At 50.4% G+C, this 26,660-nt stretch overlaps 1 protein-coding gene across 5 annotated transcripts; it reads left to right on the forward strand.

Moving 5' to 3' along the window:
* C9H10orf71 (chromosome 9 C10orf71 homolog) lies at window positions 1-26,660 on the forward strand. Of its 5 annotated transcripts, XM_071069985.1 has the most exons (4): window positions 1,999-2,150; window positions 10,147-17,101; window positions 19,070-19,172; window positions 22,111-26,660. In XM_071069985.1, exon 4 carries the CDS (start codon window positions 22,258-22,260, stop codon window positions 26,563-26,565), a length of 4,308 nt encoding a protein of 1,435 aa, XP_070926086.1. In that variant the 5' UTR covers window positions 1,999-2,150; window positions 10,147-17,101; window positions 19,070-19,172; window positions 22,111-22,257; the 3' UTR covers window positions 26,566-26,660. The 5 variants fall into 5 exon arrangements, with proteins under 5 accessions (XP_011747907.2, XP_070926086.1, XP_011747905.2 ...); XM_011749605.3 differs by lacking the exons at window positions 1,999-2,150; window positions 10,147-17,101 and adding an exon at window positions 1-89; XM_011749603.3 differs by lacking the exon at window positions 10,147-17,101.

Here is a 26,660-nt window from a genome sequence, read left to right on the forward strand (position 1 = left end):
CATTCGCTCCTGCTGCAGAGCAAAGCTTGCCGTTCCTAGGATCCTAAACAAGACATGAGGTCATGCTCTCCACCTGTGAAGAATGAAACGTAAGCTGGGGAAGGAAGGTGCTGAGGAGGGGAGGAAAGCAAATTAGGAAGACCAGGGGCCCTGCCGAAGCTTTCAGCTCATGTTACTCACACCCCGAAGCGAACTCCTCCATAAAATGAGATTTAGTAATGCAACATTTTCTAACATCAGATGACATATGAACTGACTGTAAATTTGTTTCAATGTGTAATGGGGGAAGGGAAATTAACAAATATATCAAATCCATGATCTATTAAGTATTGTCATTTTCCATAAACTTCTTCTGTTAAAGACAAAAAGCAAGTCAATTTAAATTTTCTTTAAAGGAAAATAGTAAGTAAATGTTGATACAGATGGTTGAGGTGTAGCAAAAATCATGGGAAAAAATAACAAATAAATGACTAACATTTTGGGAAGCTTTGCAATAGACGAGCATATTCATGTACAGGAACTCCTCTGACCCTGAAGCCCACAGAGCACAGGCATTCTCTCCACTTTAGAGATGGGGAAACTGAGCTTCAGGAAGGGTAAGTATGTGACATGTCAACTGGCTAGGAAATAATGGAGCCAGCACTCAAAATCCTGTGTACTTTTTAAATGTTGGCTCCCATCTCAAGTTGATGGTTTTTATCTGCCCTGTTGGCATGTGTTTGTTTTGGCAAACAGGGGAGGTAGGGAGGTGAGTGGGTAAAATTGAGGGGTTCACTTTGGGCCTCCCTCAAAGCATCTCTGAGTGCAGAGCAGCGAGCAGTCATCCCCACAGCGAGGTTCTGAAGTGCTCATGGCAAAAGGCAAGTCTTGAGGCTCCCAGGAGGAGGCGGGTCTGAATGCTCCTGCTGGTTGGGATCTCACAACTTAGTCTGCAGGGCAAGGAGGAGCTGTTCTTTCTGACTTGGTTTAGACAAAAGTACATAACCTGGGTCCCCATGACCCTGGCTGTCAGCCGGTTCAAGGCTGGAGGTGGTGCCAGGCCCCAACTTGGGGCTGGGACACAGGTTGCTGCCCTTGAAGAGCCCACAGGGGCAGAAGGGACAGTCTGCAAATAGACCCAAAGACACAGCGCACTGCAGACTTGCAGAGGCTTTGAGTGCTACACAGAGCTGGACACCCAGCGGGCGCCAGTCATCTCCGCTTTCTCAGGCCACAGGCAGGGAAGCATAAAAAAGAATCTTGGAAAGAAACGGGGGAAAAAAAAACACTCTTGCATTAAATCCTAGTAGCAAACAGACTATCCTGGAGCCAGCTTGGGAGAGTAAGAAAGGCACTCTGGGAGCTGGCATGGCACATGCAAAAGAAAAGCCAGTGGAAAAAGTTGGGGAGTCTGCGGGAAGTTTGGGGAGCAGGTGACCCCAGGCCGAGACAGAAAGCAGCCATCGGGAAGGCAGGCATGAGCCCACCTCAAGGTTGCGGGGAGGCCAGCCCTTCCCAGAGATGGAGAGGGGATCCCTTGCCTGGCAGAACGGGACTTGTCCACTGGTGCTTGGACTTTGCAAACAACTGGGCTTGCTGTAGCCAAGCTCACCAAGTAGACACTTACCTTGCCTCTTCCCCGATTATTTCATATCCTTCTGTAACTCTCACCCTGAGACCCAGCCTGGCCTTCCCCCAGCTGCATATTATTCTGCTCCAAAAGCACAGCAGAGGACGGCTCCTTACTCGAGGAATGCGGGCGGCGGTCGTCCAGAGCCGATGATGAAACGGGCTATTTCTGCCCCGGGACATCAGCAGGGCTCCGGGTGCTGGCTCCAAGGCACACACTCTCCTGTTTTTAATGTTTCCCTAAACAAATGTTTTCCTTCCAACCTTGGGATATTTTTATTTGACTCTAGGTGCTGGAATAGCTTTAGCAATCGTTCTGGGTTGAAGTTGGAATCGTGGTTAGGGTCCGGCTAAGCGGCAAGCAGTTTCTCACTCCCCAAGTGATCTGTTACTCGTGGCTGATCTGGATGTAAAAATAGCAGCTGAGGCTGTTTGTTTAATCTGACTGTTACTTGACACCACGCGGGTGTTGCAGTGCGGACTGTTTGCTTCTTCCCCACCAAGAACACCATTTGGTTTCCCCCGGCTGGGTCTCTATTTAGGTAAGCTTCGGGGACTTCCCGTGTCTGGCCAGCTTCTGGTCACTGATCTTCCTCAGGTGGGTAGGTTTGTGAGCTAGAGGAGGCTTGGGTCCTGAGTCTACTCTCCTATCACCTTTGGGCAGCCTGGCTAAAGAGGAAAGAAGTCTTGGCTGCTGGGCAGAGCCGGGGTTCTCTCCCATTCCCGAGGAGGCCTGAGCAGCTGAACACGCAGAGAGCGGAAGGTACAGCCCAGACACTTGTCTGGCTCCTTAGCGTGGGCAGGGAGGCTCAAGCTCATGGCGGAAGGGACGTTCCCGCTGAGCCGATGCTGTGCTGGGGAAGTAGTTTGGTGCCAAAGTGCTGTGCTGGGGAAGTAGTTTGGTGCCAGGGTGCTGTGCTGGGGAAGTAGTTTGGTGCCACGGTGCTGTGCAGGGTGGTATGTGTGTGCCAAGAGCCCATTGGTGTTGGGGCTGAGGTTCTTGGTGTGCTGGATGGGCCTTGGGGACCACGTACCGGGAACCGTGTACATGCGTGACTTTGTCCTTAGGTGTCATCTGTCAGGGATCTCTGCTCCCACATGGCTGAGTGAGAGCACAGATGTGCCCAGGCCACTGCGTTGTCAAATGGGGGGCTCCCCATGGTCCCAGGTTTTCGGCAGTCAGGGCTGAGGGAGGCTGGCTCTCTTGGCTCCCCCAGTGCTGGGCCAGGCAGGGACACACCAGCTGTAACAAAGAGGAAAACTGGTGACTGAGACGTTCTGGCCTGTGGGCTCTGTGAGCATGTGTGTCCCCAAAACAAAGCATGCCACAGGCTGCCAGTTCTTACACACCCTGGGAGGGCCCCCACCAGACTCCCACAGGGTAGGCTTGACTGAGTCTAAAATTACCTCTTTTTTTTTTTTCTGGTGGAGAAGAATTGATCATTGAGAACGGCAGTGGTCAGTGTGTGTGGAAAGCTAGATAGCCTTAAGAAGAATCATTGTGTAGGTCTTTTGGGTAGCTCAATAAGATAGGAACCTATGTGTGTAGTAAATGAGGTCCCATTTTCTAGCATTTGAGTTCCCTTTACAGCAGTGGCTGGTAACTCTGGTCTGTGGTCTGAGCACCTGGTTTTGTAAATAAAGTTTTATTGACACACAGCCACACTCATTGATTTGCATATTGTCTAAGGCTGCTTCTACACTATATCAGCAGAGACCATATGGCCTGCAAAATTGAAAATGCTTACAATGTGGCCCTTTACAGAAAAAGTTTGCTGACCACTGTGTTACAAGAACACTTCTGGAGATGGGTCAATTTAATACAAAAAAAAAAAAAAGCAGTGAAAGTTCTTGCTGTTAGAATAGCTTGCAAGCCAGACCCTTCAGGACCAGTGGCTGGCTGGCTTCTGAGCCTCCTGCACCTTCCAGGGCCCACTTTTCAGGCCTGACTGGTACAGGAAATGTCCAGTTTGCTGTCCTGGTGCTGGGAGGGTTAGCTTAGTAGTAGAATCACCAGACACACAGCATGTACATGTGGCCTGGGCTGAGCAGGGCAGATTGTGCTTATCGGGGTGATTTATAAATAGCCTTCCCCGGGTGACCCAAGTCCAACACACATCTACCCCTGGGTCTCTGGGATGGAAACAAGTTTGTCTGCTCTTTGGGAGAAGAAGCTCATTGGGAAGGGAACAGCTGTGTGCAATGGGTAGGAAGGGGGCTGGTAGAATGCTGTGTCCTGGAGCAGAGGGGCTCAGGTCTCCTGGAACCTGGGGAGAGAGAGCTGTTGAGAATAGATAGGAAGGCCAAAGATGGCCTTGTATCCTCCCACCTTGATTCCTTTTTGCCAGGGCAGAAGTAAGTGTCTTTGTCTTTTCCTGACCCTAAGGAAGCCCTGGAGACCCTTACTGAAGAGGGGAAGCCTCATGTCTTGAAATAGCCCTATTCATCCAGTCTCTGCCAGAAATCTCAGGAACCCAAGCCTACTGGTGGCACCGGTACTTCCTCATTGGCTCTCGGGATTTTACTCCATATGCCCTGGGTTACTGGAGGGAAGCAAAGGGCTTTGAGAGAAGGCCATGCTACAGGGGCACACAGGGCTGCTGCTCCCCAACAGGGCCCACTGAGGCTGGAGTGGATTTTGGTTTTATTTCCATTTGAGAGTTTAAACGTCATTTCACAAAATCCAGCCAGTCCATAGTCCATAGTCCTTAACTCAATCATATGCTTCATTTAGTTAATTGGAAAAATCTGACACCCCCCTCATTTCAACTTAGTTTCCAAGGATTGCATGGCATGAGCTGGCGGATGGGACAGAGCGGGAAGGACAAGGGATCAGTGGAGGCCTATCAGGACCTATACATGGAGCATGTAGAGCACATGCTGATGCTCAAATGTGTCACCCCCAGTGTAACTCATCGGTATCACTCTGGAACCTGGAATGGGCTGCCTGTGGGAAGAACACAGTGTGATCAATCCACAGCCTCCTGATGTCGAGGGGAGGCAGAGCAGATTCTCAGCAGACCTGGGTTCTCAGGGGAAAGACTGAAGTCAGCTCAGTGCAAAGTGCATTCCCTTCCAAGCCCAAGTCAGACGGCCTGCAGGGAGTCTGACAGAAAGAAAATCCCAACAACCAGTCAACCATGAATAGCTTCCTCCCCAGACTTAGACACCTCCCTGTCTTAGATGAAGGGGAAAGGGACGTTCTTCTGGGCCATGACACGTGGCAGATAGGCAGGGCTTCCTTACATCCTCCATTCTCTGCTTGACCAATCCCAGGGGCTCCTTTGCTTCCCCCCCACTCTGGGCTGTCTTCCCTTGCCTCAGTTGGTCCCTTCTTTCACTACAAACGCCCTTCCCAGGTGGGCTTGAGCTGCTGAGCGGCTGCAAGGCTGGCTGGAGGGAAGGATTTAATCTAGGATATCTCCCATCTCAAAGCCTTCACCTGAAGCTTGTGGAGGGCAGGGGGAAGGGGAGCCTCTCCAATTTGCTTGAGAAGCCTCTGAAGCAGTTTCTGAGGCTCTCTCCCTACTCCCCACTGTGTTGGAAGGGTGGTTCCAGACCTGGCAGCACTGAGCCTGCCTGCGAGGGCCAGGTCATGCCAGGTCACATTGGAACTGCCCTCGGCTTGCCCCGTCCCGGGCTGCCAGGCCACAGTAGCACCACCAGCTCATCCTCTCACCTGGCCGTGTCTGCCACCCTCAGAAGCAGATAAGCCCAAAGACTGAAGAGGTCAAGGGGTGACAGCTCAGGCCCCCTGGGCTGCACCCACTAGATGCGAGCCATTTCTTGCCCTCAGTTTGCCCACCATTTCCCCTGTGGAAATCATTGGCTGTGGACCTCCTGTGTGCACAACTTTGGAGTGTCTGGTCTTATTCTCAACCATCCAGCACAGTAGGTCTTGTGAGCCCCCTCATGGAGGCAGGCGCCGAGGCTTGGAGAGGTTAAGTGACTTGCCTAAGGATGCACAGTGAATGAGGGGCTTGAGATCTGAATGCAATGCCCATGTCTTGTCCTCATTGCTTCCTGATACCTAGAGCTCCCATCACCACCCAACAGATTCTCTAGAAAGGGGGCTGTCCCATCACCAAAGAGTCAAAACCTCCCTTAGGAAAGTCGAGCATGCCTAGAGAGGCACACAGGCTTCACCCCAGCTCCTCAGGACTTCAGGAAGTTGCCCAGGGTGCCGCAGGGATTCCACACTGTGCTGGGAAGCCTGTGGCTCTGAAGGGGCCACAGGACAGGCAAATCTGGGTTCACAGGTCAGCCCTGACACTTCTCAGCAAGGCCCCTAGACCTCAGCTTTCTCCTGTGTAAAATAAGAATAATAACACCTCCCACATCAAACAGTCCTGCGAGCATTAACTGAGCAAATGAATGAAAAGTTCTCAGCATGTGGTAGAAATACAAGAACTGCTCTCCTCACTCCACTGTCCTATTTGGAGATTTTTTTCCTCCCACTTAAACTCTAACTTGGGCCTATACTTTCCAGAGGTCACCAAGGAGAAAGTCCTATGCCTCAGAGTTCAGCTAGTTCATGCTCACAACTCAGTGGGAGAGCAGCTGGCACCACCCAGGACCGACCCTAGCCCCACGGTGACCATGCATGGTGATCACCTCCCCTCTTGTGCGGAAGAGGTCATGGATCTGAGCATCTTCAGCATGTGGGGTGGGTGGAAGATCAAGCCTGAGTGGGACAGTAATATTCCCACCTCTGAGCCAGGCTCAGTACAAGGGCAGACACAGCACAAACCACAGCCATTGACAAGCATCAGACCCGAGTGGCCCAAGAGACTATGACTTGTTAGTACAACCTCCCTGAAGCAGGGGAAACCCATCGCTCAAGACTCAGATCAGCTTTCTCCAGGTGTGGTCTCAGGACCAGCAGATCTCCTGAGTCCTGAGCAGGACTAAGAGCTGTCTGTTAAGCCAGCCCCCAGGGCATTTTGAAAAGTGTGAGGATGCTTCCTTAAGAAGGGAAAGTGGGGCAAGGGGCTGGCACTGTTCTCAGACACAACAGGAGATGCTCCAAGGAGCCAAGTTTTTCACATAAACACAGCCATAGGTTGAAATAAACATGATTGTTAGAGGAGCATCTTTCAGCTTTAAATTTGAAAAGGAGAACCAGGCTGGCCACATCTGAATGGCTTTCCTTGCCGTGAGGAATTCCATGAAGCAGTTGGGTATTGGTCAGCTCCTTACACTGCACTGCGGGAGCCTGTTCTCCCCTTTCCTTCTCCTGGCCGAGCCGCCTCAACCCTGCTGTGCTGGTTGGAGAAAGAACAGCGGTCATCTACCAGCTACTTCCCAGCCTCCAGCAGAGACATGAGGAGAAGGTCAGGCACAGCTTCAGACCTATGTGAGAGGTTTAGGAATTCCCAGGGGTGCTCTGTGTGAGGCCCCCTTCTCCTTATCCCAGATGCACACAGCTTCGTGGTTTCCAGGGCAGGGAAGATGACCTCTGCAGGAGAGCCAAGTCCTACACATGCCTTCTCTAGCTTTACTAAAGCAAATGCTCCCTGGTGGGACCAGGCTCAGAGAGAGATAGGTGAGAATTTGCTAGGAGAGAGGTTGCTACCCACTCCTCACCCTGCACAAACCTGTGGCAGATGGAAGACCATCTCATCTCTTGACTCTCTGCCTCGATGCATTCTGCAGAGACCTGGCCCTGAATCCTGGCTCTGCTGCTCTCTGGCTGTGTGACCTTAAGCTCCTTCCTCAACTTCTCTGACCTTCAATTTCTCCACCTAAAATTCCTTTGGCATCAGTCCTACTCAATTTGCCAGTTGTTGCACCCATTGAGTGAGGCCATGGAGATAGAGTGAGGGACAGGTGGCAGGAGTTCCATGAACAGGATGGGTGCCTGGGATTGCCAGGGTGCTAACGCTTGGTGACAGCTCTTCCAGCTCTGCTTCTCAGGCTGTGTCATGCAGTCTCATGGCACCAGTTTACATATGGAGGACCTGGTCTGTAGACGATGCGATGGACTCTGTAGAAACCCTGCCCTCCCATGGTTCTCAGAAGTTCTGCCTGAACCTCATCTCTCTACCAAGCCTGGCACTCTCCAGGACTGCTTTCAGGGGGTTCTCTTCCCCATAGTGCCTGGCTCCCTTCCCAGGGGCTGGAGAGAGGATGGTTCCTGAGGGGATACCCCAATCCCAACAAAAACAAATGCCTCTTCCTCCAGGAGCCCTCAAGTGGGCTTCTGTCTAGACAAGGCTCTCCAAGGTGGAATCTTGTCGTAGGTTACAGTTGTCCCTTCACCACCCACTTCCTGATCCATAATGGGTTTCCACAAGCATCAGGCTGCTGGATCTGCCTTTCCATTTGCCCCAAGGTCACCAAAGCGAGACTGAGGCTCACACAAGTTAAGTGGCAAGTCCAAAAGCTGTCTGATTCTGAAGCTTTTAACTGGAGAGCTGTATGCCCCAGTAAGTAAGGGCCAGGGCAGGGTTTCCAGTTCTTTGCTATGGAATATTTCCATATGGAATAATTCCACCCCATGCTATGGAATCCCAGGTGTGATGGGGTATAGAAGGACATCCTATGGTCATCCTATCTCAAGATGAGCTCTAAGGAGACCTGTGGGTAAGAACCAGGAGTATGGAGGCTACAAGGTAGCCAGGGGCAGGTGGGTCCCCAAAGGCACAGTGTGGTGCTGACCAGAGACTCTTAACCTGTAGCTGGCATTCAAGAAGCTGCTACAGGAGGCTCTCTAAAGACAGGTGAAAGGGACCACTTCTCTGGCAGCCCCAGGTTCCAGCCCCACACCACCAGTATTAAATTCTGCACTACACACGTTTCTCCTCTGTAAAGAACAAGAGTAACTCCTGTGTAATGAGGCCGTTGTGAATACTAATTAAATAATAAATATTAATTAATAATACTAGGTTATAAAGTACCTTTATACCAGGTACTCAGTCCCCACTCAGTGGATAAAAGAAATTTCTCTCATCTACTCATTCACTCACTTGTTTAGCAAATAAATGGCCCCATACTAGGCATAGGCACTGTGTGGAGACTGGAAACACAACCTAGAGCAGAAAGGCAAGGCCCAGCCCATGGACTTGCCACCAGGGAGTGGGGGTATCCTCCTCTACCCAAGTGAATCTGATCAGTCACTGAGTTTGGGCCTTAGGTCTCCAATTCTCCATCCAGATGAAAATCTAGCATTACCAGAAACAGGGCACCCATAAGTTGGGTCTAATTAGGGATGCCTAAAATTTCTGGTCTCAGAGAGTTTTTTTAATCACTGTAAATCATAAGTCATTAATGAGTCCTGAAATCACTTACTAAGTTGTGAAGAGGTTTTTTTGATGAAAGAATAGAACAGATTAGATTAGGATGGAGCAGTACATACACGAAGGGTAAGCTTTGCTTCGTCCAGTTTTCCTTGATACATATGTCTCCAGGCATGTTCTGTGCCATGATGTAAATATGTTTCTTACTACATGTAGAGGAGAAACCTCTGCTCTGTGGAGACACGGAGAGGAGGATGTGCCTGCCATTCACTTGCTCCCCGGTGACCTGGCAGGTGAGGTGCGGGGCTGCAATGGTCAGGGATTTCTGAACCTCCTTCTAGTCCAGGCATCCTCCCTGCTGTGGTGGGGACCCAGGACCTGGTGGGTTGGCTGACTCCAACATGGGGAGACTCTCAAGCAGTACCTGCCACAGGGATCGATTTCATGAAAATTCCTGTGTCCAGCATGGGGAGCAACCTTGGGAGTGGTCAGTCCCAGGGGCAGGCACTGTTGGGCTGGTTTTTATTATCCCTTTTTTCCAGGTGTAGCAGTTAAGTGACACCCATGACAACAGCACTTTAGAGCTGGATCTCCGCTCTTCCCACTGCCGGTACTGCCTATTTGATGATTCTCATGTCAGGTCCTGCCATTTCCAGAATCCAGGGCAAGATGTTCCTAGGAAATGTGAAGGGGAAGAGCAAGTGAATACATGAATAAGTGAAGGCTGGAAGAGCCTGGTGCTGGGCTGGTGCTCCCTCCCTGATTCTCTAACAGCGATTCTCAACCAGGGGTGATTTTGCCCAGAGACCTAGGCAGCGCCAGTGATATGGGGCCTTAGAAAGTCTATTGGGAGCCCCTGTGCCAGGTACATGGCATGGGGTCCACTTGCAGATGAGAAAGGCTCTCACATGCCGTGTCCCTTGAGCATAGTTGTACTCAGCAACCATGGCTAAAGGGCACAGAGCAGCACTAGGACCTGTGCCCAGATCCCAGGGGGACCCACCATTTGCATGGCCCCTGTGCTCCTGAAGGAGCCGTGTGTCCATCCTCCAGCAGCTGCCCTGGCTGGCCTGGCAGTCAGGGTGGCCCTGCAGTTTGGATTGGTTACAACAAAGAGGTGCAAGGGTCAGAAGGATGAGCAGCAGAACCATGGCTGCCAGGCTGACCCTGCTTTCTCCCAAAATCTCTGCCCCTCAGGCAACTGCTCCTGGGCAGTAGAGCAGGACTGGCACTCACCTAGCCCTGGGAGAGGAAGACGGGGTGAACAGAGTTGTTTGTGATCAAACATTCTCCCTTCCAGATCTTTCCTGCTCCTACTTTTACCTGTGATGCTGGCATGGCTGCTCCTATAAAGCACCTCTGAGCTCACCAGGAGAAGCCAAGGGTCTTTTGCGCAGGGAGCATCTGGCTGCTGAGGCTGGGCCCCTTGAGGCCTGCAGAGAACACATGAGAGAGTGTCATGGAGCAGCTGGCAGTGCCAGGCCTGAGCTCCTTCCTGGTGGAAGGGACTGTCCAGCAACTGTGTCTGGCTGAGTCTAGCCCATCTGGCCACCAGGAGCTCTAAGGAGTGATCCTCCATAATGCTCCACCTCCAGAAGTGGTCAGAAACTTCGCAAAGAGGTGCTGCTGACAGCTCGCAGGTTAGCCTTTGTGGAGTGAGACTCTACCTAAGTCTAAGCAGCACAAGTTCCAGAGCCTGCTGGGATTCAGAGGCACACCAGAGCCCCCTGCACCCCGCAAGGCCCACTGAGCACACCTCGTCCCAACTCTGCTTGGGATGTCAGGGGAGCAGCAAGAAATCAGTCAGTGCTACAAATCCAGTGCTTTTTGCCCCAGAGAGCTGGTTATTAAGAATTGCTTGGCCTGCCCTGGTCATCAGGGAACAGGAACCAGGAGGGGACAGGTTGTGGGAGACTGCTTGAACCCAGCCCGATTCTCCTCCTGTCTTCTTTTCTCCTGTGACTTCTTGTTTCTCCTGCCATAGGGTTCTTCCCTGGGTCTGTGATACCAGGTGTTGGGCACCCTCACGTCCTGGGTTAGATCAAACCCAGCCTTCCCTGTGCCTGGTTCCCTGGCTTCTAACTGCAGGCACAGCCCTGGGTCTGAGCAGCATGTGGAAGCTTCCGGGGAATGACCCAGGCGCGGAAGACTGGCTACCCAAGCCAGAAGTCAACTTCAGGCTGGGCTGAGCTCACAGAGAAAGCATCTCTCCTCCAGTCTGTCCCCAGAGGGCAGCAGCCCCTGCTACCCATGTTCACATCCAGTTCTGTGGGTCTGGCAAGCCCAGGCAAGCTGGTTTCTTCAACCACAACCCCTGGGGCATACTTGACTTCTACCTGCTACAGGATTTAGAGGCCCCGGCACGTGTAATGTGGTTGTAGAAGATTCAGATTCCCGCCAGGCCAACACTGCCATCATGGCACCCAACCACATCATGTTCCTGGGGCTGGACAAAGCCAAACTTGTTATCTCCCAGGGCACAGTGGCATCAGAGTCAGTTTGAGAGCCTTTGGCTTTCCCAGTCTACAACCTGAGTTTGGGTCCAGTCAAGCCAGGTCAGGCTGCAGGCTGACACCCCTCTCCCATGTGCCAAACATCAGGCTAGTGGAGGCAAAATGGCCAGGCCAGATGTACAATGACCCTTATGCAAATCAAATCTCTGCTTTACACTCGTAAGAGGCACTGCCCAGTGGAAGTCAATCTAAGGCAATCAGAGGTAATTGCGCTTTTACAAAGCAATAACCTCCCAGGATCCATCCAATTCCACAAGGAGAGGGCCCAGGTCAGCCCTGCACATGGCTATATCTCCAGCACCAAAACAGGTGACATGAAGCAGGTGTTCAATGAGTAGTTGTTGAATGGATCAATACAAAAATGAGCTTCAAGTCATGCTTATGAGATCCTACGCTTTCTTCTAGGAGTCTAAATGAACTTATAATTTCTGATTTCCAAAAGTCACAAGGGGTTACAAAGACACAGCAAGTACCACATGGGAGGAGCTGAGGAGGCATCATCCTGGAACCAGACAGCAGGGCACTGAGGCTGAGGACTGGGTGAGGCCCCACCCAGCACTCCCAGGCTTTAAACAGGGGACCAATGATTGACCAGCCAGTTACAGCTCAGTTTCACCAGTTGTAAGATGATGAGGGGAGCCTATCATGCGGAGTGTTATCAAGGAATAAGTGAGCACAGGCAGGTGCAGGGGTCAACCTACTGCTTCACAGACACTCAACACGTGTCTGCTGCCCTCACCTGAAGGACCTCGACTGAGGAAGTAAATTTTGCCATTTCATTGTTGGCTGCTATGGGCTGAATGTGTGTGCTTCAAAATTCACTGAGATTACCCCAGTGGAATGGTGTTAAGAGGTAGGGCCTATGGGAAGTAATTAGGTCATGAGGGTGGGGTCCCTTGTGATGGGATCAGTGCCCTTATAAGAAGAGACACAAGAGGGCTTGCTTATACATGTGTACGCTCACTCTCTCTCCCTGACGTATGAGAATACAACAAGAAAATGTCCATTTACAATCCAAGAAGAGGGCCCTCACCAGAAACCAGGTCTGCCAGTGCCTCGATCTTGGACTTTCCAGCCTCCAGAACTGTGAGGAGCAAATGTCTATTTTAAGCCTCCCAGCCTATGATATTTTAGTTCAAGCTAAGACATTCTCCTCATAAAGCATAGACCATAGACAAGGACATTCCCCTCTAAAGCAAGAGGGCTGTTAGAATTGCACAGAAAGGTCAAGAGCTTGGCCCAAAACTGACCAGCAAGTTGCAGGTTCAGAGCAAGGCACCCTGTGGCATGGGGTGGCGGAGGCTGTGTGTGCTGTGCATCTGCGGGTAGAGGACCATCTGTGAGCAGGGCTCCAGGCTGTGCATAGACAGGGAGGAGCTGTCACACTTCACTCCACTGAACTGCTCCTCAGACATGCCTGAGTCGATGGCTCAGAAAACCAACCCAGAAAAAAGAGCAAGAGGAATCAATTCCAATTTGTTAGAGCCTTCTGGGTGTGATAAAGCCAACCCCTGCCATCTCCACTGTCTTCCTGTTTCCCCTTCTCTAAGAAGTGAAAGCACATTCAATTAAGGTAATTAAATTCACCCGAAGATCTTGGGCTCAGAAACCACACTACCGGCAAGTGGTCAAACCTAGCAACGAAGCAAACCCCAATGGCTTCCTGTGGAAAGATGGGCAGGGATGAGGAGGAAAATGGAACATATCTTCAGTAGCTCAAGGGTGCACCTTGGGCCTGCAGGGGAGCCCCCAGCTCTGCAGAGTCCAGCTGCCTGAGCCTCCCGCAGCACCAGAGCCCTCCCCAAACAGGAAGGACTCATGTTTACAGGCTGAATCAAAAGTTTCACTTCTGTGGATGTCTGGGAGAACTCAGCCAAGAAGATCCTTAGGACATATCATAAAAGTGAAATGAAACCCTCGTTTTCTCACCCAGAGCCACCAATTCTCCCATGAGCCAAGAGTGGGGCTGGCACCACCTCCCAGGACATGCCTATGGGAGCCTGAGTCCACAGGCCAGAGGTTCAGGGTTTCATCCTGGAGAAAGCAGAAGGTGGTAAGGTGGTGAGCCCAGGCTGACTCTCATCTCCAGTTCTTCCCTGTCTTTACATGCTCTGTGGCACTTAGCAACATCCTGCACCTCTCTGTGCCTTTGTTTCTCAACCTAGAAGATGGTGACAACAAGGCCCACTCAACCTGCCTCAGAGGAGTCATGGGAATCAAACAAGATCACGATGCTGAAGTGTGTCATGAACTACAGGGTGATGCATACACTTGAGCCATGACCGTCACTGTGTCATCGCAGTATTGACTCACCGCATTGGCTTCCTCTGATTTGTGATCCACTTTGAGTGCTAAAAGTTGGTGAGACCCTCATGTAGCCAGATGATGATGATGATGATGATGATGATGATGATGATGATGAAGTCATCCAGTGGAATTTGAATTTCAGATAATGAATAATTTTGTTAGTATGAATGTATCCCACATATTGCATGGGATACACTTACACTAAAAAAGTATTTATTGTTTATTTGAAATTCACATTTCACTGGGTGTCCTGTATTTTTAATTTGCTCAATCTAGCAGCCTGGCCATGCCAGACCACCAACTGTTCCCTCTGTGCAGTGTCCCCAGGACCACCAAGACCTGGCCCCAAGCCCACTCCGTCACCAGCTGTGAGACACGGAATATCCGGGTCCTCCCTCTGAGGGCTGTTTGTCTCACCTCATGGGTGATTGTGGTCCTAAGCTGGGCCCTCCAGCATCACCAAATGGGGCTCTGGTCCTGTGGACCTGACACGCTCCTCAGTTATGTGGGGGACACCTGCAATAGGGCTTGGCATGTAGGAGTTGTGAGTCTTCTCTCCTTACACTTCCTGTCCTTACAACCTGGGACACATGAGGGTCCAGGGTAGATCAGCAGAAGGTGGACTGCATGACCTTCTCAGGCCTGGGTTGGCTGCCAGCCAGAAGCCCTGAGGAAGACAAGGGGAACATGGACCTCTGTCCCTCTGCACACCACAGTAAACCTCTGTCATCAGATCCCAGGGTCCAAGATGTGCACTCAGCAACCAGAGCTGAAAACATTTCCCAGTGACCAGGGTGCACCAGGCACGCTGTAGGTAAAAGATGAACCAAGTCAGGGACCTCACATCAAGGATCTCAAAGTCTAGTGGGAGAGATCTCAAAGTCAGTGCAGGAAGAATAAAGCAATGTAAGTGATAAAAAGGGAAGAAAAGATTCTACGAGGAACAGAACAGAGGAGGAAGTTGTCAGCAGTTGCGGCCGAGGACAGGGAGAGATGTTCCAGGCACAGGGACTACTACTTGAGGAATCCGGTCCAGGACACATGGGCCCTGCCCCTCCCTGGCACAGGGCACCACAGGCCTGGAGGAAGGAGGGTGTGGGAGCAGGCAGAGCTCCCCTGCCAACAGGGACTTGAAGGTCATGCATAGGCATTTGTAAAGGATTAGGAGGGAGAGAGAATTGTATCCGCAAAAAGCAGCACATCCCAGTCAATAATAAAAGCATCATGAGGCGTGGCATGGAAAAAAAGCATCATGTGAGAAAACATTTTGGAAGAGTTAGAATTTAGCAATGACTGTGCAAAGGGTATTTCAGTGCTCATCTCACAGAAAAGCTGATTCATGAGGATACATGCTCAAATTGAGTTTGTTTGAAGTATTCTGATTCAAAAAGATGACCCTACAATAAGGAGAAGAAAATACACATCCTTAAGTGTAATTCTTGGGGCTCCAAGGCTGCAGGGCACCACCAGTTCACCCGTGCGCATATTCACAGTGGGCATGGAAGACCCTTTGCTCTTCTCCAGGGGATAAACTGGAGAGTCCATTTTTAAATTCCTGCCGGGGGATCCTGTTTCCCCTAGTGTGCTCTGGTGTTTTGCAGAACCTCCTCCACCTGATGCAAGTTTGGCCTGGGTCGGTGGAGGAAGTGCTGTTGAGTCCTGCACAGTTGCCTGGAGGTAGAGGGCAAAGCCAGCATTTCATCCGCTGACCCTGTAATTTAGATAACGCATCACTTAATGACCATTCACACTGTGGCTGTAAACAGAGCCCCGGGTAATATACTCAACATTACGTGGAAGTTTGCTGGACGCTGGCCCTCCAGAAGGCATCAAAACCACTCCCCAACTTAGAGCACTGAGAGCAGTGTGAGAGACCAACTGGAAAATGGCAAAGTCACGATGAAGTCTCTTTTCATCTCCCCCTGATAGAAATGCAATCCGGACATAAACAGTACATGCCACGCTGCTGAGGGATGCCTTCCCCAGAGCCAGCCTGTCAATAGTCTCCAAGAACAATCCTGTCCACCTGTTTCCATTTCTTACCATGGGGGAATTTTACATATTTGAGGGATGTGGAATCAAAAAGTAAATAAAATCCACTTGGATTCAAATTCACTAATTTGAAATTTGTGATAATTCTGCGATTATTGGATTATAATTGACTGTCAATAAAGTAAGTCCTCCTAAGCCTGTCAACAGTGTGAGTAATATCATGACAAGTGGAAGGGTTTTCTCATTTATTTAACAGATATTGCTTGCACTGTACACTGTGCTACATGAAAAAGAAACACAAACGTGGACCCCGCCACCAATAAGCACTCAGGCTAGCAGGAGGGACAAACATTAAACAACAAATCACCCAGTTAAATGCTTAATTATAATTATGGTAAGTGCTGCAAAATAATGGGTATAGCCTATGATAAAGGGGTGTAATGAGCAGACTTGGAATAGCCTGAGGAAGCTGCATCATCAAAGGGACATGTGAACTGGGCTCTGAAGCACATGTTGGAGTTAACCCGGTAATGATGAAAGGATGGAAGTAAAAAAGTCCAGGCAGAGGGAACACCATGTGTAGAAGCCCTGAGGCAGGAAGTAGGATGGCATAAAACTGGAAAAAGACCAGGGTGGTTGGAAAGCCAAGCATGAGGGGGAAGATGGCACAAGGTGTGGATGGAAAGAGAGGATCTGAGTTAAGGAGATTGATCTTCATTCCTTAAAACTGGAAAGCCATCAAGGGATTCTAAGCAAGAGGTTGATATGAACAAGTTTGAGTGTTGAAAGCTGCCTCTTGGTGGAATGGGCTGCTGCAGTGGCCGAGGGATTTGAGACAGCAGCTTGGTCCACACAGTGACTGTGGAGATGGAGACTGGTGTGTAAGGAAGAGACCTTCGGAAATGAAACTCATGGGACTAGGAAATGGATGTCATAGGTGAAGGCACAGGAGGAGGAAATCAAAAGTGACATCAGGTTTCTGAGGTCCCCAGGGAGAAAGTGGGCTTGCAGAAGGCTCATGGACTCTGCTTTAAAAGTGTGGGTTGGAAGGGCTGTGATACAGGGGCACCCAGCTGCCTGGTGGGTGGGCAGAGGCGTGGACTGCAGCCGGGCAAATGGCCTGGCCTGGACGCAGCCTCAGTGTGTGGATGCTTGCAGGGACCATGGTGTGGGGACAATCACCGCATGTAGACTGTACAGTGAGGAGAGAAGAGGCTCCAGGACTGGGAGCAGAGGAAATCCAGCAGTCAAGGAGAGGAAGAGACTAAACATCCAGACAGGGAGGGGAGAAGGAAAGAGTCAAAGTGAGAGAGTATCTCAAGTAGACGGTGGCCATTAGGCTAGATTGCAGTCTAGAAGTTCAGTCAGATGAGGAGCAAAAGTGCCATCAGAAGATCCATCAGGGAGGAGTGGGGGCCAGACACTAAAGGCCGAGTGAGACAGGTAAGGAAATAATGGAGGGGGGAGATAAGAAGCATTTAAGAGAACAGTCTTTGAAGGCCACAGACATAAATAGGAATTGACCAGGTCATGATTAAATATTGATGTTTATTTCTATGCATTCATGACGAGGTTCCAAGACCTTGTTTAGAACATGGCCCTGCTATGTGCACTGTATCCTCCATCATGCTGCCTGAAGGGAACACACCCTTTCACTGGCAAAGTGCTCTACCAGCAAGAATTTTCGCCAGTTCAGAGTGGCTTCCTTCAAATGGTTCAAAGTGGTGAGCAAGAGAGTTTTTCCACTGGCATCTGGAAAATTCATTCCAGCAGCAATGTCAGTGAGTCCATGAGGCAACTGCCTAGGGGGAAAGCCTAAGCACAGGGTGAGGGGTGTCCTAACCATTCACAAAATAAATGCCACTATGTCGTTCTGCACCTCCATCTCACCAGTGTGTGACACCAGATGGGTTTCATCCTCATCCCTAAGTCAGATCTCAGTGGAGCTTCAGGCAGGGGAGTGGCCTTATTATTTAGAGATGCAAATGGATCGATCTGAATTTTTTGGAAGACCATAAGACCCAAGACCAGGAGTCTTTCTCAACAAAGTTCATATTATCTTTTCCCTTCTTTTCTGTGCCTCAGTTTGCCCTCCAGGAAAAAAAAAAAATCAGAATAAAGATAACCCAATTCAGAGCATTACCACAAACAGTGATTTAGCTTCTATTTATTGAGCTCAGTATACAAAGGTATACAAGACTCCCTTCCTTGGTTCAAGGAACTTCCTTTCTAGTTGAGGAGAGAAAGCAGCGATCATCAGTTCCTGAAACATATGGGTCATGATGTATGAAGTGACAACACGGCTGAGCTTTGGAAAAGGTAAACCCAGTATGCTTTGGGAACATGAAGGAGGCCCATCTAAGCCAGCCTGGGAAGTCAGGGATAGGGCCTTGCCGTATGGTGGTAGACACAGAGCACCTCTGTGATTCTCCAAAGAAATAGATGCCACAAATTCAAGCTATTATGATTATTAATATTATTAATAAACTACCTTGAACTAGATTAATATCCAGGAGCTACAAGCTGGGAAAGGTCTTATGGAAACCCCAAAGGTCCGCATTTAAAATGTGCAGAGTGGATTTATTTTAATTAGTTCACTCTTCATTCTGAGCATTCTGAAAATCCTCCTGGGCAGCTTTTTGGTTCTTTTAGCTGTCAGAAGTCTCAAGCCTTCTGCCAACAATGAATCCAACACTATGCTGCCACTTGCTGAGTGGACTTGACTTTCACTGCTCCAGTTCTCTTTGCTGCAAAACCCAACTTATCAGTTCAGTGGGAAGAGGGCCTTAGGTCAGATTTTATTAGCAAAAAATAATTCACAACTGGGTCAATCATATTAGAAAACTGAAAAGCTTAAAACAGGTTTCTAAAAATGTCTTGGACCATGGACAAATTAATGGATATTAGGAGGGATATAAATTGACCTTATGGTCAAATATGCCTATTTTTGGAATTTTGTTGAGCTCAAGTATGGATTCTTTTTCATTTTTGAAGGCCAATTACATTGTTGTATAACTGTCATTTAAAGATACTTTGGGTCAGGTGTGATGGTTCACTCCTGTAATCCCAGAACTTTGGGAGGCCAAGGCAGGAAGATCACTTGAGGTCAGGAGTTCAAGGCCAGCCTGGCCAATATGGTGAAACCCTGTCTCTACTAAAAATACAAAACTTAGCTGGGCATGGTGTTGCACACCTGTAATCCCAGTTACTTGGGTGGCTGAGGCACAAGAATTGCTTGAACCCAGGAGGTAGAAGTTGCAATGGGCCAAAATTACATCACTGCACTCCAGCCTGGGCAATAGAGCAAGACCTTGTCTCAAAAAAATAAAATAAAAGATACTTTTTCCACTGAACTTGTGCTTGGCCCTTTGGTCAGTTGGGTTCCACTGAAATTATTTTTCTTCTTTCTAGATGGGCAGTGATGACACCAAATATAAGCATAAAAAGATGTTTTAAAACTACACATCCTGAAACTCAGCACAGCAGGCACCTGCAGCTTCCAGTACTGTAACAGGTATGGAACTAATCCAAGAGCAGGCATCTAGAAACACCTTTTGTTTTTGGCCATTATGCTGAAAGGTACAATGGGGGCTGGGGGTGGGGGGAGAATGAGGTCAAGTTTCTGACTGTCCAGTCTGACCCCAGGTATATCAAATCAGAATTGAAGAAATTATCTGAATAAAGCTAGCAAGGTGGGAAGGGAGTCTCTCTTTTCCTTGAGGCAGAAGCAATGTAGTTATTTTCTGAATGCTCTGAAAAATCCATGAACATCCTTCACCACTGTTTGGAATGAGGATGTAAACCCAGGATCAGGTAGGGTTCTTCAACCACAAGCAACAGAAGCAGAAACTGAACAAATGAGGTAGAAATGCATATGTATTAAAAGAAAAATGGAGGTCTTGTAGACTCAAGGTGACAGCTAAAGTTCCAGGCTAGGAAACGTCAGGGGTCAGGTATGTCCTTAAGCATAGTGAAAGCTCTACCACCAGCAAGGAAGCCTGAGCATGCTTCCATCCTTGTGTGGCTCCAGGAGAACTGCTACAATCCATGGGCTTGTCCTCGGTCTCACACCTGCTATTGGCCCTGGGGAGCCTCTGCAGGCACCTTGACTTTCAGCCCCACAAAGACTGAAAACCAAGGGGTGAGGAAATTTCCCACAAAGTATCAAGTGCTTTTTCTCAGAGGATGCAAGCTGAGTATTCAAAAACCAAATAGCAAATACCTACTAATACGAGGGTGTGTTTAATTGGTTAGAGGCTTGGTTGACTCTATCTAAGCTTCTAAATTTAGGTCTCCAACTAACCTATTTTCATCTTAATGTAAACTATCTTATTTTCATTCAAAGTGTAGAAACCCCCAATATTACTGAGTTCAGCCATTGCCAAGATCAGAATCCCAGCATTTAGGACATCAGGAGACTCCGGACTGTTTTGATAGGATCTCAGGGTACAGAAAACCTGACTCATAGTGGTCAATGCCACTCAGGTTCCATCAAACCCCACACCAGCCTCAATAACATAAATTCATGTGGGATGGTGCTGCCATGGGCTCACAGCTTAGCAGTGCTGGCCAGGACCTGGGCTCCTCACCTGTCCACCCTGCCATCCTCTGCAGGTTGGCCTTCAGTGGCCATTGCTTGTCTCTCAGGGCTGCAAAGTGAATTCAATGTTACGGTTGAATCATGGCCCCCCTAAAAAAAATCATAACTCTCATTACCTCAGAGTATGACCTTTTGGAAATAAGGCTGTTACAGATGTATTGTACTTAGTTAAGACAAGGTTATTAAGGTGGGCCCTAATCCAGTATGACTGGTGTCCTTATGAAAAGGGAAAATTTGGGCAGGGCGCAGTGGCTTATGACTGTAATCCCAACACTTTGGGAGGCCAAGATGGGCCAATTACTTGAGCCTGGGAGTTCAAGACAAGCCAGAGCAACATGGTGAAACCCCATTTAAACAAAAAATAGAAAAATTAGCCAGGTAGGGTGTAGTGTACCTGTAGTCCCAGCTGCTTGGTAGGCCGAGGCAGGAAGATCACTTGAGTCCAAAATGTCGAGGCTGCAGTAAGTTATGATTACACCACTACACTCCAGCCTGGGTGACAGAATGAAAAACATTTTTTTAATAATTAGAAAATTTTTAAAAGTTTGAAAAAGGAAAACTGTGGACAGAGAGACAAGCATAGAGGGAAGATGATGTGAAGACACAGGGAGAAGACGTGTGTCCTAAAGCCAACGAGAAATGCTAGGATCAATTCTTCCTTACAGCCCTCAAAAGGAACCAACCCTGTGACACCTCGATTTTGGACTTCCAGCCTCCAGAACTGTGTGGCAATACATTTTCAATGTTTAAGCCATCGTTTGTTACAGCAGCCCCAGCAAAGAAATCAAGCAGTTTCTGGCTTCTTGTCTGCATTCAAGGCAGGAAGAAGAGCACTGACAGAGCAGAGACAACAGGAATTGCTCCTTTGATTAGAGAGGCAGGAACTTTCACAGACTGCTGGCTGCTTCCATCCCTGTGATCACAGCCATGTCCTCTGGCCATGCTAACTGCATGGGAGTCTGAAGACCGAGCGTGTGTCTTCTACTGGGGAAGGCGTGAGCTTGGCCAGCCCTCAGAGTCTCCCCTACTCATCACGCGGGCTGATGCTCTCCCCTTGTATGCAGCCTTCTAAAAAGCATATGCTGTCATGAGCGTGTACTTTCCAGGGAGCCAGCAGCCTGCCTTTCAAGGTAGGACTGAAGAGCATGTGCAGAGAGGCCTTCCCAGAGCAGGTCATTAGCTCCTCATAAGCTCATTCAGTCCACTAGAACTCAGGTCCCATCCTTTCTCCAGCTTAGTTCTGTCTTTCACAGAAACAAGTCAATCAGCCGATGAATCAGCATTGCTAACTTACCAGAGTGCTGTGGTCAAGACATGGAAACAACAGACCCCAATGAAGCCCGGCTTCCAGGATGAAAGACAAACATTACTGACAGCCCAGCGGCTTTGAGCCTATCCCGGGATGCTACTCCCAATCTCCTGGAGCCTTTATCAGATATGCAGTTTGAAAACATTTTCTTCCATTCTGTAGAATACTTTTTCATTTTTGTAATTGTTTCCCTTGCTCTGCAGAAGCTTTTGACTTGATGTAATCCCACTTGTCTATTTTTGTTTGTGTTGCTTGTGAACTCAGGCTTTTTACTCTTAGAGCCTTCAACTAATTAAATGAGGACCACCTGACTTATAGAAGATAAACTGCTTTACTTAAAGTCTACTGATTTTAGTGTTAATCACATCTTAAAAATACCTTCACAGAAACAGCTAGACTGGTCTACAGTCTAGACGTATAGCAAGCTAGCCAAGTTGACACATAAAATTAACCCTCACAGGCACCATTTTCCACCTGGACCAGCACATATTCTTGCGTAGAGCTGTATACCCTGTTCACACCCTGCATCTTTTTCTTTTGCAGAGAAAAAAACAAAAATTCCCCACTTTGCAATTGCATCTGTGAATGAGAAGCTCCAGTTTTGTGGGAAGAGGGAAACACCTAAACTTGCCAGAATCATCACCAGAGACACCTGCCGGCTGACGAGGACAGCTTTCTTGGAGCCGACAGATGATGCAGGGAAACAAGAAGTGCACAGACGGGTTCAGTGACTCCTCCAGCATCGGCAGCGTGTTGGATGATGCAGACAGGGAAGTGAGCAGCCTCACAGACCGGGCATTCCGGAGCTTGTGCATCTCAGAGGATACATCCTTCCATGACTCCTATCTGGCCGTGTCCCCAGATATCACCCGACAGGTATTTGGGACTTTTCACCAGAGAACAGTGAGCCACACCCAGAGGAAAAGTGGCATTTGGAGCCAGTTACCATCACAGGGCACGGAACATTCAGGCTGGGCAGCCACCTTCCGACAGCTACCCAAGTACGTTCAGGGAGAGGAAAAGTACCCCAAAACCAGCCCCCCACCAACGCCAGTCCAGAGGAGACTGGAGGTGCCAGTTTCCGGCCTAAGGAGCAGCAACAAGCCAGTCTCCAAAGTATCAACACTAATTAAATCTTTCGACAGGACCGAGAGCCAACGTTGTGAGAGCAGGCCCACTACCAGCAAGCCTCCGGCTCTGAAAAATCCCCCCAAATTCGCTCCTCTTCCAGAAAGCAGTGTCAATTTCTGCTTTGATTCTGCATTTCTGACAGTCAGGAGGGTGCCCGCTGAAGTTTCCAACACCCATCAGAACAGCCACCAGCCAGGCAGGAAACACGGAGAACAGGAGTCCTCCAAGAACCCAGAAATGGCCTGTCACAGCTCCAGCAGCTTCCTCCCGGCAGCCGACGACACGGCCACCTCATCTGAGTCAAAATTCCCCTCTCCACACCACAAGCCAGCTACGGGTGAGCCTGGGAGAGGCAAAGGCACCTTTCTGCACAGTGAAAATAGTGCTTTTGAGTCATGGAATGCCCACCAACCAAAGCTGCTGGAGAGAAAGGACGTGGCTGGAACCGTCCCAGAAAGCAAAGCTCCCAAGCACTATGGGGACACGACCTTGCTAAGTGAACCCCGTCCTCCTGAGTGCACAGTCTCTCCCTGCCAGGTTCAGGCCTGCCGCAGTCAGGAAGAGAACAGACTCACAGCAGGGGCTCTGTCCACATCCGTACCCTGGGGGTGCAGGGATCCAGGATCCCAGGTATTTGCTGTGGAAGGAAAAGCTCCCAGCTCACAGCCTGATTCTCAAGAGAAGCCAGCCCAGCCCCCATGGAGGAAGCCAAAGACCGGCAAAAAAGGGAAAGAAAGTCTACAAGATACCTCGGAAGAAAAGACACAGACCAAAAGGAGAGGCCCACCTTTGTATACAAAACACAACCCCCAGGGACAGTTTCCAGAAAATGATGCTCTTGACCTGCCTGTGGAACCCAATGAACATTATGATCCCCCCTTTAACATCAGTAAGCTCCTGACCCCCATCATACCCAGCAAGCACACCCTGGATTCAGCAGAGAGCCAGCCGGCAGAGCAAACCCCATCACCCCCGGGACAGCTAAACGGATACCAAGAGAAGGAGCCCAGTGAATGTCAGTCTCGAGACAGCTACAAGTCCAAAGCCCCTAGCCTGCTGTTTAACCTCAAGGACGTGCGGAAGCGTGTTAAGAGCACATACAGTTCCTCACCTCTCTTGAAAGGGCTTGATGAGAAAACTAGAGGTAAGGTTGATGGAAAGCAAGAACCTGTGAGCAACGGTGTCATCCTACCCAATGGGCTTGAGGAAAGCCCTCCAAACGAGCTTTCTAAGGAGAGACCTGCTGATGACCCCACTGCATCACACATCAATCCCCAGAAGGTCCCTACAGCTGACCCCAGTGAGCCCTCTGCAGACAGCTATCTAACTCTTAGCGCAGCTTCGACTATCACCAAAGTTCCCTTCTATGTTAACGGGGAGGCTGCTGAGAGGAGCAGTTATGAGAATGACGAGGTGGAAGGCGAGTTGGAGATGGGTCCTGCCAGATCCGGCTGGTGTCCAGACTCCAGGGAACACCGCCCCAGGAAGCACCTATCCCTCAGGCTTTGCAGTAGGGATCCTGAGCCTGGAAGGGCTACAGAGAAAACGAAGACTCACCAGCTAGAGAATGAGCTCTCCAGATCTGTGTCCCAAGAGACAGAACCTGAGAGGGAGGCAGGACTTCAGAACACACACTTGAACCAGAAATTATCCCCAGGGCCCCTCTCTCCTGAGGAGGAAGATGTGTTTTACAGTGACAGCCAATCCGATTTTATGCCAAGCCTCAAGGGTAAGGCCAAATTCAGCACCAGCTCTTCAGATCAATCCTTTGCCTCATTTGATGATCAGCAGAAGACGTGGTTTACTGAGAACCAGCGGGAAGACAGGAGGAAGGATGTGATTGCAGGTGACAGTCAGAAGGATGAGAAGGAGAACGTGGTGGGGAAGGATGAGCCGCAGTACTGCGCCTTAAGCAATGGGCACGCACGCCTGGAAGACGGCAGCCAGGGGGAAGCATTGCAAAGAGAAGGGGAAAGTGTGCCTGGAGGAAGAACCAGGAAGGCATCGGCAGAGGAAGCTAATTTCAGAGGCTCTCGGATTGGGGAAAATAAGAGTAGGACCTTTTCACAGGCCAAAGACCTTACTCCCTCACCATCTTCTGCTTCAAACAGGCACATACTGTTTACCATTAAAGACAACACCCTCAGAGCCACCCCTGTAATTAAACCTATCATGCTGCCTCTCCTGAGGACCATGTCCTCGGAGGACTCCCTCAGCAGTGGCCACAAAGAGGAGGAATTGCCAAGGCCAGAATGGGGTGAGGATCCTGGTTTCTGTGCCCCCGAAAACCAGGACATTCTTGGTACATCGACACCCACTAACACGCTGAGCACACGTGTGAAGTGCATGGCCAACGAGGTCATGGAGGACCCCAGGCAGGGGTCCAGCATGGCCAGGATGGAGGCCTCTCAGCCAGCCCCAAAGGGGAATTTCCCATCTATGCCTCTGGTGGGAGAGGGGGACAGGGTGAAGCCACCACCAGATGCTGCACATGGCCTCATGGCAAGCAATTGCAAGAGCAGCTCTGCAGACTCAGGGAAGCCAGCAGCCCCACGGCACATTCCCACCATCACTTTACCCGAGGGCGACACAGAAGACCAGTCACCCCCATGGCAGCCTGAAACCTGTTGGGAAGAGCAGACACCAGGTTTCAAGAGTCACTTTTTGTCCACACCCAGAGCAGGGCCCCCTGGCAGAAGACTGGTCCCCGGTGAAATGGCAAATTCCCCTAACCCCAGCTCCCCGGGGGAGAGCAGTGCCTGCTCCCCTGCTGCCAGCAGCATGTGGGAGGAGGCTTCCCAGGCCCCTGGAGGACCAGAGCTGCTGCCCGAGGAGCCTCCTCAAGCCAGCCCCTGGGCCAGCTCCAGTCCTGCCAGGGTCACCAGGAGGGAGGACCTGACCCACGCCCTCGTGTGGGAGGGTGGCTCTGACCCCCTACTTGAGCTGTCGGCAGAAGACCTCCGAACCCTCTCTCCAAGAGGTTCATTGCTGGATGTGGCTACCAACCCAGCAGGCACCCCTGGGAGACTTGAGCTTCCTGCACAGCTAGAGAGGGCAGCAAGCAAGCCACCTGCAGTCCCACCCAAAACAGAGAAAGCCCTGCGGCGGGCAAAGAAGCTGGCAAGTAAGAGGAGGAAGACCGACCAGGCTCAGGAGAAGCACGGCGAGTCACAAGAGGGAAAACCCTGCCCAGAGGACTTGGAGCAGACACAGCAAAGGCCACTGTGCCCCAGAGAGAGGCTCCGACACAGTTTCCCTGTGGTCCGTTCCCTGCCCCCTCCCGTGCACCGCCACTCCGTGTCCGGCTTCTCGGAGCCTGTCGGGAGGCAGCCCGGAGGCCCCCAGTCCCTCACACCCCTGCCTGCCTACCCCGCCACCCAGAAGGTCCTCCAGGATCCGCAGTCCGGGGAGTACTTTGTCTTCGACTTGCCACTCCAGGTGAAAATCAAGACCTTCTATGACCCAGAGACGGGCAAGTACGTCAAGGTCTCCATCCCGTCCTCCGAGGGGGCCTCCCCAGAGCCGACCCCACCAGATGCCCTGGCCGCTCCCTATGTGCTGTACCCCGGCTTCCAGCCAGTGCCTGTGACGGCCTTGATGCCACTGCGCTGCTCCTCTCAGCTCTCCGCACCCACCTTCCTCAGGCAAGGCCCTCGTGCCTCCACGGCCCGTGCCAGGCCCCAGAGTGTCCACGAGTCTGGACTACAGCTGGCCTCAGGGCCTCATGGTGACTGCACCCCGCACTCTGCAGGCCAGCGCCCCCATGGGCCTCCCCAGAGCCCAGAAGAGGAGGGTGCAGAAGCTCCAGGCCTGGGCATCATCTCCACCGACGACCTAGAGGACTTTGCCACAGAAGGCATTTCTTGAGTTACCGCAGGCTGAGCCCCACCCCCAGATGAACCCAGAGGAGCTTACTTCCCCCTCTCCCAAAACAAGCAGCACACACACACACACATATGCAG

This window comes from Macaca nemestrina, chromosome 9, assembly GCF_043159975.1.
Source record: "Macaca nemestrina isolate mMacNem1 chromosome 9, mMacNem.hap1, whole genome shotgun sequence".
NCBI classification, from domain to species: domain Eukaryota; kingdom Metazoa; phylum Chordata; class Mammalia; order Primates; family Cercopithecidae; genus Macaca; species Macaca nemestrina.